This window comes from Pleurodeles waltl, chromosome 6, assembly GCF_031143425.1.
Source record: "Pleurodeles waltl isolate 20211129_DDA chromosome 6, aPleWal1.hap1.20221129, whole genome shotgun sequence".
Taxonomy (NCBI): Eukaryota; Metazoa; Chordata; class Amphibia; order Caudata; family Salamandridae; genus Pleurodeles; species Pleurodeles waltl.
In genome coordinates, this window is record NC_090445.1 from 73704463 (window position 1) to 73717157 (window position 12695).

The window sequence follows — 12695 nt, forward strand, 5'->3', positions numbered from 1 at the left end:
TTGGAATGCGCTTTACAAATACTCAATACATACATACATACACTCTGGAAGGGGCAGTGCGAGAAATTGGGTTGTTGGTTTATTGAGATGTGAGCACTGGTGAAGCAGCAGCCACAATTCTTGTCAGGGTAAGGCTCAGGCAAACGTCAAATTAACGAGTGCTCACCCTCTGGTAGCTTAGCTTCAAGGCAAGGTGTAAGGCTATTGTGCAACACTTCAAACAGTAAAACAGCGAAAACACCACATAAAAAGGATCCCACACCAGGTTAGAAATATAGAACTCAATTTAATAAATAAAACCAGACCAGAACTACAAAAATCCAATAAGCAGAACTTCAGTTATGGATTTTAAAATGTTAAACTGTAAAGTAGCACTTAAAATCAAGAAGCACCAACCAGGGATATTTGATTGTGCCGGACTGAAACAAAGTCAAAAGTTCAGGCCAACAGCAATGGAGCATTGGCCGGCTATAGGGACCGAACTGGGCCCGCTGAACAAAAGTACCTTAAATCCTGGCTGCGGAGCGTTACATCTGTTCCGAACCTCTTACTAGAGGAGATGCGTCACTTTTCTCCAAGCAGCAGCAGTAATTCATCGGTTCCAAGATGACGTGAGGCTGCGTGTGAGTTCCAGATGCATTGATGTTGAGGATACGCTAAGCAGTTGAGGCAATGCGTCTGCTCCAATGAGTGCAGGGGCTGTGATTCAGAGTTTTAGGTTGCTGTCGAGGTTGCAGTCGACAGGGAAACAGGGACCTTGTGCAAAGAAAAACGCTGCATTCTCAGTTCCGAAGGTGATACGCTGGTTCCGTGTTGTGAGGTACAGCAACAATGCAGTTCTGGTTCCAATGATTGTGCCCCATGAAGTAGAGGTGATGCGTCAGTTGTCTCCACGCAACTGCAGTGATGTGTCAGTTCTGCTCCAGCAGCAGTGGATGCGTCAGGTTCGCTGGAGCAAGCACCTTAGGCATACTTCCAAGGTACCAGCACTGGGTGCCACCACTTGGCAGGAAAGCCTCAAAGATGGCAGAGTTCAGGTGCAGGAGTAGGGTGGGTGGAAGTCTGTTATGTCCCTGAGACATCAGATCAGAAGGCCAGCTGACTAGCCCTTGGAGTCACTATGGGTTCTGGGTTGGAGAGATGCAGGTCCATCCCTTCTCACTCCCCAGCAGGAGGGAAGCAGACCAGCAGAGTGGCAGACCTTCAGCAGCATAGGAGTCCTTCTTCCCGGCACAGTATCCACAGGTCTAGAGGTGTACTCAAATGATGTTGTCAGAGGTCCGTTACCTATATCCAGTTTGGCCTTTGAAGTTGTGGAGACTTCAAAGACATGCCTTTGAAGTGTAGAGAGTCTCTGCCCGACCTTCCCTGGCTCCATACTCACTACAGGGAGATATGCAGCCCTTTGTTGTGTGGACAGGACACAGCCTATTCAGGTGTAAGTGAGGCTGTGGCCATCTCCTCCCTCCCGTTCTGCCAAGGATGGCCCATCACAGACCCTTCAGCCACACCTAAGCTCCCATTGTGTGTGGCTGTCTAGGAGGAAGCCCAGCTGTCACCTAACCCCAGACATGTGATCAGAGACAGACAGAATACAACAAATGGGTAAAGTAAGAAAATACCAACTTTCTTAAAGTGTCATTTTCAGAATTGCAATTTAAAATCCAACTTTACCATAAGTTGTGATTTTAAATTGTGATTCCAGAAACACCACACTTGAAAAGTCTATCTCTTCCAAATTGTGAATTACACTTAAAAGTTGTTATAATAAATGAATCCCAATGTTAACCTATGAGAGGGATAGGCCTTGCAGTCGTGGTAAACAAAGTTAAGAGCGTTTCACTGCCAGGACATATAAAGCTTAAAAGTACCTGTCCAAATTTCTAAAAACACTGCACCCTGCCTTTGGGGTTGCATAGGGCGTACCTTGGGGGTGACATATGTATTAGAAAGGAAGGTGTGGGACTGGCAAAAGGTTTACTTTGCCAGGTCGACATGACAATTTATAACTGTACACACAGCCTTTGCAATGGCAGGCCTAAGACATGTTTACAGGACTACTCAAGCAGGTGGCACTATCAGTGCTCCAGGCCCACTCGTAGCTTTTAATTTACATGCCGTGGGCACATGTAGTGCACTTTACTAGGGACTTATAAATAAGTAAATTAGATATGCCAATTGGGACAATATATACCAATGTTACCACGTTTTAGGGAAAAAGCACAAGCACTTTAGCACTGGTTAGCAGCGGTGAAGTGCGCAGAATCCCAAGGACAGCAAAACCAAACTAAGCAAAAAGAAGGAGGAGGAAGTCAAAAAGTTTGGGGGTGACCTTACAGGAAGGGACATTTCCAACAGAGGTAAACAGATATGTATCACATTAAATTGTAATACAGGATCTTGGGGATACCTATTCTTTAAGTACTTTATAATCCTGCCATAGCATAGAGGGTGTGGTCTGATACAACAAATTTGCTGTCTAAGCTAAGCCAATGGCAATTGCTGCAAAATGTGTTACTTTTCCCAATATGAAATCGGTGGACTGTGCATTTTATTTTCCATACCTTAGCGCAGGTTAGCAGCTGCAGATGCCTCAATCTAGTCCTGATACAATTCTGGCTTGGTTCTCTCTGCAGCCAAGAATCACTACAGCTCACTGTCTCTAAGTTCAAGCAGGCAGTAAGACTTTTGTTCCAGCTTCACAGCACTTGTGTTTTTTCATTTCATTCCAGACTTCAGACGCGCTAGTGCTTGGCGTCGATTCACCAAAACGCCAAGAGAAGCGAAGTGACATTATCCATTCAGCTTCTGATGACATTACAGGACGTGACAGCAGATGTTCACCCTTGTGATGTTAGAGAAAAGATGGCCGGGTGACCCGTGACATAATGGCATTAAAGTAGTGACGCGGCCGAAGCAAGAATAAATGAAAGATTAAATATTAAATGCAAGGTTAATAAAAATGCAACAGGCGTCTAAAGCAGATATATATATTTTTTTTTTTACCACACACACACACGCATGCGTAGTACATAAATAGATGTATATCTTGTATTTGCAATATTTTAGTGATTTATATATTAATATATTTATAATGTACACATGAGCACAATCCTCATAATTGCACTTTGTAGGGGGCCTCATCCGTTTTATCTGTGGCCTTCTTGTGTGCCCCTAAATCTCTTCTATAGACACTGAGGATATAAACAAAGAATTAAAATGTCCCATTATGGACAAAAAGTAAACAGGGCACATATAACCCTGTTTTCCTTCAACTACAGCCATTGCCTTTGTGATCTGTGACGCCAGGGGTCACAAATGCAATATCAGGGGTCGTAGAGAGCAAGCCAGGGGTCGCAGCTACTCCTATGTGACGTCCATGGCATTAGTATCCTTCCCCTCTCCGAGGAGGCGGAGCCTGGAAGTACAAAATGCGATGGAGACAGGACTACTTTCTGAAATCTGCCATGGCCGTAACATCACAGTGTGTGTGCAGGAGGGTGGGGGGGTGAAGGGTCAGGAGGGTGGGGGGTGAGGGGTCAGGGAGGGGTGGAATCAGTGAAGCTTCCTGATCCCATCCCACTTTGTTCTGAGAGGGACACGTTGTTGAGTATGAGCTGAATGACGTGAAGCCACACGCAGGGCTTCTCTCTACCACGCCTGAGGATACCTGTATTTGCTGAATTGCTGCTTGCTCGTCGGCACCGCCCACTGATGTGAAAGTGAAGAGCTGCACAATATAAGCATGACGTCATTGCATCACTCCTGTGCCTCCAGGGTGTGCCAGGCTGCCCAGCCTTTACTACAAGCGAGGCTCAGACCGAAAGGCAGTCATCATTACATTTCGGGTGCTTACTGTCAGACATTCACAAAAAAACGATAATGGGGCTGCACATTAGGTCATGAGGCGGAGCCCCATAGTCTCAACCAAGAAACCCCTACTGAGGTGTAGAGTGCATCCTTAGTATGACTAATATTAACTTTCATTATAGATTCCCATCATTTAAATACGGTTTGTCTTAAGATAACAGAAGAGAGCTAAGTCAGTTACTGAACTATCTGTATTGAGAAGGCCACTAGTCAAATCACAGCAGACCCACTCAGGCCTCTCTTCCTTATGATGCTGGTACTCCGAAGTCCATGACAGTGGTGACATAAATATATAGATATTTACAAATATTCAAGGATGCAAGCCTGTTTTATAAAGTTGTCTTTAATCACTGCATTGTTTTTATTATTAGCATTGAAGCTCTTTCACAGGTTGGAATTTAAGTTTCTTACTAACAACACATTTGACAACTAAATATAGTGGAGAGATGATAAATACAGACATTCACAGTTTACTGGACATCCCTTATAGTTGACAGTAATTACAAGTTTGTGGTTCCTCACCCAATGATTCAATTATCTTTATCTGCAGGTCCACTTCCTCCTCTTCTTCTTCTTCTTCGGACTCTTCGTTCTCCGTATAGAAATCCGTTTGCAGAGCTTTCCTATGTTCATACCTTGGAAAGAGTCAGGGGAGATGCTATGAACGTCCCATCTGCTCAGAAGGTTAGGGTAGGAGAGGAATTATGCATTGTTAGATGAATTGGAAGAAAGAAAAAAAAGAGGTAGGGAAGAGGGTAGAGAGTATTCAGTCAGAGAAAAATGAAGAATGCTTACCAGGGCACAAAGAAAAAGAGATATATGTATGTACGTATGTGGTATTTCTATAGCACAGTCCTAGCCCCAACAGGCAGCAGAGCGCGGTACATGGTCAAAGACCAGAATAAAGCCAATGAAGAATATGAGCATACAGAGATGTTGTCCTAGATCCTGGGTGCATATATGGAAAATGCTTGCTGCCTTTTTTTTTTTTTTTTTTTACACTTCCTAGTCTGCGGTCTGATGGTGTCCTGCTGCGGGCGTGCCGAGAACCACCAGAGATGATGAGCTTCTCCGCAAGATAAATGGGGATGCTGGTTGTGAAAGTGGGAACAGTAAGGATTATTGACCGAGTAGTTGACTTAGATCAATGGAATAAACAGAGGTATGTGGAACTGTTGAACTTGGAATTTATACTGTCAAATAAAAAAAACTGAGATGCAGCCACAGAACAAGACTCTACCCTCACACCCCCCTGTCACGCCAGAAACCTGGGCATCGTCTTGGATACCAACCTCACCATGAGACATCAGATCAATCCTGTCACCTCTGCCTGCTTTCACATACTCTACATACTCGTTCGTTCGTTACTTTATTTCGGCAAATATTGCCATAAAAGTCAGGACAGGAAATAAATACGACATACATAAATACATTATACAATAAAATATAAGATACAATACATACAGTTGGCAAGAAGTATATGGATGTCCCCATGATTAAGCAGTATCATTAAGTGTATAAAAATATAAATAACAATTTATAAAATAATTAAAAGCCAGAACTAAGAGGAAAGAAAAAAATAAAAAAATAAAAAAAAATTCAACTTGTCGATAAAACAGTGCATCATATACCTTTGCAAGGAGGGGGATGAGCGGGCCACCTGACAAAGCGTTACAATTTGTGACCAAGTCGATTCCTGATAAGGTACACATTATATAGGAATCTGCTTGTGCCAAACACCACTAGTTGTGAAGTATTGGACTGAAATATGCGCACTGCTTCTTTATAGGATCTGACCCCCACATATTTACAAACGGGTTTGATCCACCGATCCCTTGGTTTCTTGTATATTGGGCAAAAGAAGAGTAAATGAACAACGTCTTCTTTAGCCCCTAAGGTACAGAGAGTGCAGAGTTCACATCCTTTTACCCCTCCCCAATTGCATGTGTAAGCATTAATCTGTAAGACCCCGTACCTAAACTGTAAATAAAGTGTTTTTGCCAGAGGAGGGCCGACCTCATCCAAAAATTGTTCGAATTTAGGTGAATCTTTTATGTTTAAAAAATTCAAAGTCAGAGTACCAATCGATGAACTATGCAATAGCTCTCCGTTGACATAAGACCAAAAAGTGTCCTTTACATTTTTCCTGGTACATGTTGTCATGTTCTGTGGAGCTTCCCATAGGTGTGATAAACCTAATCTCTCGTACCACTTAGATACATATTTTAACCAAGGGGTATTCATATGTCCATCTATCTGAGTTAGTTCAGTCAGTCCGTTCTTGTAATCACTCAACTCCGGGGTTACCCATAGCCTGACCCATACATACTCAGAAATGTCGTCAAATGGCTCCTCCCTGACACCAGAAAGACTGTCACCCAGGCCCTCATCACAAGCAGACTGGACCACGGCAATGCCCTGTACTACGTCATCTTTGCACACCTGCTGCACAAGCAGCAAACCATTGAAAATGCCTCCACCAGTCTAGTACTCAACTTTTCTCACTACACGCACATCACACTTCACGTCCAACTTCACTGGCTCCCCATCTAGAAACGCTGCCAGTTCAGGATACTCACCCCATGCCTACACGAAACTACACAACCTGGGTCCCACCTATCTCAACCACCGACTACATTTCATTCAACCAACCAGGAATCTTCACTCAGCATCACTCGCACACACGCCCTGTATCCATAGAAGCAAGACAGGAGGCAGGCATTTTCTTACTTGGCAGCCACATCCTTGAACAATCTTTCCCAGCACAAAAGGGCAGGTACGTCTCTTATGGAGTTCTGCAAGAAACGGAAAACCTGGCTTTTCAACTGAACCAGGTTGCATAGCCCGCATCTACTCAGTATCTGGATACCCTCACGAGTGACAAGTTGGCGCTCTACAAATCCACATTACATTACTTTACAAAGATAGGAAAAGGACAAAGAATGTATACGTTGGGGGAAATCCAACTGTCAATTGTACTGTACAACACTAAATATGTTAATGATCTATATGATATTATTTATTAAATGTGAGTGAATATTAGACCAATGCTCTGAAAGTGAAACAGTAAAGAAAAAGTACGTGTTAGAAAACCTACAAATATTACTGTTAATAACTTGTCATTGTATAGCACATCATATCACACTTCTACCATTTCTAAGTGCTGTAAAAATTAGGGTTATAACCCATTTTAATGATATTTAAATTCCCAATGTCAGAACGAAGGAAGCCCTAGTCTGTGAGTCTTTAGAATACTGTATGGTTCAGCAGCAGCCATTCAACCCAATAAGCCATACAATGAATAATAAAATACTGCTTTATAATATAAAATAGGCAAATTAAGATGAAAACAGAATCCAGGAAAGGGATATTAATGTAGGCAAGAGAACATTAAAGAAGAGTTAAAGAAAAAACAAAGGCAAAAGGTAGACTAGAAACAAAGAAAAAGTGGAGTATAAATGAAGGGCAAAAAAGACAGATGTAAAAAAAAAAACCCACAAAAACATAAACAATAAGCAAAAAGTAAGATTTGGGCCACATTAAGAGAATGGGAATTAGTGCATGGAAGCAAACAAAAAAACAAAAGTACAAGAGACACATAAAGAAGACACTAAAATAGAATATAAGCTAGTAGAGGAAACTATGAAAAAATAAAAACATTATAAATAGAAAATTAAAAAAACGAAGTGGAAATAAATGGAAAAAAAATGAATATGATGGAGAAAACAAAAAAATACAGAGGAAAGCAAAATTATAAAAAAAGAAAATATAAAGAAAAAACTATGATCTTACATTTCCCCATTGAACAGCGTGTTTCCAAGTAAGCGTGGTTGGTTTGCTTTTCGCACCTTATTAGAAAATTCTGAGCTATTGAAAAATGGGATCACACGAGGACAAAAATACACAAAGAAGACTGCAGTATGACAGAAGCAATTTTTAATGACGCCTCTTTATTTTTTTTATATGTTGTTGGGACGGTAAGTCTTCTGCATGTCTCTGGAGAGCATGCTTCCCCTGCCTCATGGTGATCTACAGGTCACTTAAAAAAATACTGTATGGTTTCTAGATCTCTACTGCAGTAAACATGACAATCATGCATGTCCGCTGGGAATCTCCCTGTTTAAATGGACTGAGATCCTTGAGATTAGCTCCGAGGTCAAGGGGGCATGCCCAGTGCACCCCATTTCACAGAGAGTGGCTACTGCCCTCTCTAATAAGGCAGTGTTAGACTGACAGTGGTGGCAGCAATAAATCTATAATCAGGGATTCCTGTATCCTTGTACCCTTGGTAGGGGGGGTTACTAGCCACCCTCCTGATCAAGTCTGTGCAGACTTCTTTGCCTGTGGTCGTGGTGCCTTTGCCTACCTGGGATGTGTGTTTGGGACCCAGTAGGTTCCCCTGGGGAGAAAGGTGAGGTGAGCCATCGTGTTTAATGCGAGCGGAGCTGTTCTGCTTGGCATTCTAGCTCCCCTGTGCCCCTTCCTATTCCTTGGAGAAGCCTGGTGGGCTGGGGTAGAGGCTTGCTCTCATCTGTGTTTATCTGCACTACCTCTGCTTTTCTGTTCGGTGATGGTCAATGTCTCCTGGTCTGCAGTTAATTAAAATTCCTCTCTGGGGAATAGCCTGGACTGGTACTGAAAGCCTGTCCTGAAGGACAGTAACATCCTTGCATGCCTTGCACACACAGCGAGTATGACACACATGTGCCTCACCATTGGAGAGGCACCCAGGTTTCAAAAGTGGCAGACCCTCTGACTCAATCAGAGGTGATAAAGGTCGGGTCTGAGTGGTCAGTGGTTGTTCAAGCCTGGTCTTCGGAACTAACAAGCATCTACAAAAGCCAACTGCGGGCCTGTGGTATAAAGGCAAGGAAGCTTGCTTATCGCATCTGTACTTGAGAGTTTTCTCTGTGATGGATGGGTGCTGCTGTGAAGGAGCAAAGGCATTAGTCAGCAGCCTAAATGCAGAGGACCAGCTGAGGTGTGAGGCTTGTCGAGCACCCACATGGAAGTCAAGGAAATTGCAAACAGCTTCTCAAGATAAGAAGGCTTGCAGCACATCAACAGAAAGAGGGAGACAGGGAAGCTTGATTCCAGCCCATGAATGTGAGATCACTTTGCCCAGACCCCTCCCCTGTGCTGTGGGAACCTGTGTGATACTTCCAGTTACAATCTGTAGCTGGTGAAGAGTGTCCTGTGGTACAGGCCCCCTACATTTCTCTTTGTGACACCTGGGGGCACCAGGGTGTACTGGCACTATGGCCAGCCTTACTCTCCCACATCTGGCCAGTGGCTACTGGACTAGTGGGACTCCAGTAAACTGTGCCGAGACATCAGGCACCTGTCATCAGATCCCTGATGCCACTAGCAGTGTCCTTGATAAGGAAGGGATGGCAGTTTTGTTCTCTGGGTGGTGGGTTCTGGGGATGATCTGCAACATTTGACTTCACATCATATGCTGGAACTACAGCAATGCAATACAGGATTGTTATTATGGCTCTAGAAAATGAGAGCAACCCTGTGCAACATGGTCTTTAATATGCAATGCTAATTGTGTGTCTACATGATAACTGTTTATTTATAGGGCTTAGCTTCTAGATGCTATAATACTGTTTGGGTTCAGCAGTTTTGCCCAGAGGGTTGTAGAGATGTCTGGTTTTCACTGTTTATCCCAGTTTTATATGTAGTATATTTATTTTATGTGTATTAAAGTACTTTTTATTTAAAAAAGTAAAGCACTGACTGGACATTGATCTTATTAGCTGGTAGTACGGTTTACACTGTATTCTGAATGTGTACACCCACCTCACCTCCTTGAGTAAGCCTTGGACTGCTATCTCACTAATCTGAGAGAGTCAAGCACTAGAGAGTAGTACTTGGATATCCAGTTTTGGGTCCACTAGTACGGAGGACCCAGGACACCAGCGGGGAACACTTAAGTTGATGCGATCAGAGTGTAGTAACCCCTGGATGCCCTGGTGCACAAGAAATTGGGTTTAACAAATGGTAAGCTGTCAAAGAAGATAATCGTACCTGCTCAAAACGGTCTTCGAATCCTAGGGAGTGAAACAAACAGATCAAAATAGGACAATAGAGTTTACATTCACAATAAAATTAACATTTAAAAAAAAATACTCACATGTACTTATTGCAAATAACTATATACAAATACAAATATAAACAAGTATGTTAATAATAAACGCACATTTCTATGACTGACCTTCGCAGATAAATCATCAAGCACAGATTTACTTGATTAATCCATTAATGCATTCAATCCAATAGAGCTCTACAATATAGTACACTGCTATAACAAAAGCGATAAATGATCCTTCCTGAAGACAAGATTAGACCACATACATAAAGATCAGATGACTAAGCAAATTCTAAATGGTGCTTTGTCAGTTTCTCAGCTCCTCCATGACCCTTGGACTCAGTATGGAGCAGGGCACCTCTTTCTCTGGTCATAGGAGCGTGCACGGATTGTGGACATAAATGCATGAGGAATCTAAACCCTTCCATGCCCCTCCATGAAGCCCCACTCACAATACTGCAGTAGGAGTGGTCAGTAACTTTGTGTTAATCAACTTTGGGAATCTTAAGACTGATTTACCACCAAACTACCCCATGTTTGTGCGACATTGGTCAGTAGGGTACCAGACTATAGCATTAAATATCATATGCTATGGTCCCATGAAGAAGATTCACAGTGGGAATAGAAGGGTAAATAAACCTATGATGGTAATGGAATACAGGTACATAAAGACAATGACATCTCAGTAATTTAGCATGAAAGAACACAAAATATAACAACACATCAGTTTACACTAATAACTCGCTGGTAGAAACCTGAAGGGTTAGCATTCTCAGTGACAGACACTCTTGTGGTGAAGAATGCAATCTCTGGAATGCGAGGGAGAGAAAAATATATTCTTCCTCAGTATTAGAAAAATATGTGCATATGCCTTCACAAGGAATTAAACTCCTTTACTGGCAGCCCATACCAGGAAGAGGTTAACTTTTAAAGCCAATGGACACAATTGGCCAGACAAGACTGAGGCCCCCATCACGGTCTTAAGACCGCAACACTAGCAATGGCGGTCGGACCACCACCAAAGTGGCGGTCCGATCTCCACATTACGAACATGGCAAAAGCACAACGGTCAGACCGCCAGCACCAATATATTCTGAATGGCTGACATCCTGGTGGTGCCAACAGTCTTAATCCGCCAAGGCAGCACTGCAAGGAGCGCTGCCCTGGCGGATTAGGAGTCCCCTCTCCCACCATGCAAAGGCTAGCAGAGACAGGGTGCCAGGGGCCCCAGCACTGCCCATGCACTTGGCATGGGCAGCGCAGGGGCCCCCAGAGACAGCCCCATCGTGCTTTTCACTGCCCAAATTACAGGCAGTGAAAAGCGCGATGGGTGCTGTAGCACCCAGCGCACCATAACATTGCTCAATTATGAGCTGGCGTCAATGTTGTGGTGAGTTTCCCGCTGGGCCAGCCACAGGCCCAGCAGGAAACACAAAATAGGACCAGCGGGCAGAAAACCGGAGTGGTGGTTTTCCATCCTAAAAAGTTTGGTGGGCAAAACTCTAAACGAGGGCCTGAATGTCTAGTCTCTCCGAACTAGCTGGCTGCTCTCAGTGGCATACGAGATTCTGCTAGTCTCACATCTTCTCCACTTCAATTTACTCCCCAAACAAAATGTGCTGAGAAGTAAATTTTTTAAACCTTTTCCCAAAGATCTCTTGCAATGGTTCATGATCTGATTGTACCACAAAACGGATGTGAGAAATTAGGTTGTTGGCTGACTGGGGTATGAGCCCTGGTCAGGCAACAGCCACAATCCCTTGCAGGGTGAACCACAAAAGCCACTCATTTAATCTGTGCTTAACTCTGGGTAGCATGGCACAAAAAGCAGTCAGGCTAAACTAAAAGGCAATGTGTGAAGTATTTTATGCAGCACACAAACAGCAATACAGTGAAAACACAACAAAATAAAAATCCCAAACCAATTTAGAACCGGAGTTTCAAAATAGCAAGTCATGAGCACTGGTTAGCAGTGGTAACGTGACCAGAATTGTGAGGCCAGCTAGCAAAAATCCAGCAGAAAGTAGAAGGAGGAAGGCAAACGTTTTGGGGTTGACACTGTAGAGAGGGCCATTTCCAATAACTGACATACCACAAAAACTGTTAAAACTTCTTCAGGGCCCAAAAAAACGCTAATGCCTCTTTTTCAATGGTATTACTCTTACTGTGTGTTTCTTCCCGCTTCAGCGATCTTGATGCAAATGCTACTGTGACTGCTTTGCCATTTTGTATTTGTTTAAAAACACCACGAGATCCTTGCCACTGGCATCGGTGAACACACAATATAGCAAACCTGGTATAAAACGTTTTAGGCACTGTGCTGATGCCACAGCTGATTTGATATCCTCAGAGTGCCTTCTGTGCTCCAGGCCAGATAGATCTCTTCTCTCTTCAATCAGAAACCTTATAGGACTCTCTGTGGGCTAAACTCGTTTGACCCCGCCACTCTCTCACTCTCAGCCCACTCTAGAATGTTCCATTTTCTCCAGATCTATTGCACTGGGAATACTGGAATTCATGGTACCCTTTCCGCTGCTTAACACAATCCCATTGGGGTTTGTTACATCTAACTGGCATTATATCTACTTGGCATTTACAAAAATGAAAACCACACAGTTTCAAACGTTTGTTCCTGTGTGAAAATGAAGGAACATCATACCTATTCTAATCCGCACATCTTAGGACCCTCGGACCTCAGTGGTGACAGCTGAATGGCAAGAGGTTATGCAAA

The 12695-nt window shown here is 43.2% G+C and overlaps 1 protein-coding gene across 4 annotated transcripts in view; it reads right to left on the minus strand.

Annotated features, from left to right (window-relative positions):
- The window catches only part of LOC138299221 (E3 ubiquitin-protein ligase TRIM39-like), a 202725-nt gene that overhangs the window by 147746 nt on the left and 42284 nt on the right, over positions 1 to 12695 (minus strand). For all 4 annotated transcript variants that reach the window (XM_069237348.1, XM_069237346.1, XM_069237347.1 and 1 more), the window contains exons 4-5: positions 9904 to 9926; positions 4393 to 4505 (exon numbers count right to left, since the gene is read on the minus strand). In XM_069237348.1, the coding sequence (XP_069093449.1) occupies positions 4393 to 4505; positions 9904 to 9926 (136 nt within the window). The remainder of the gene's footprint in view (positions 1 to 4392; positions 4506 to 9903; positions 9927 to 12695) is intronic.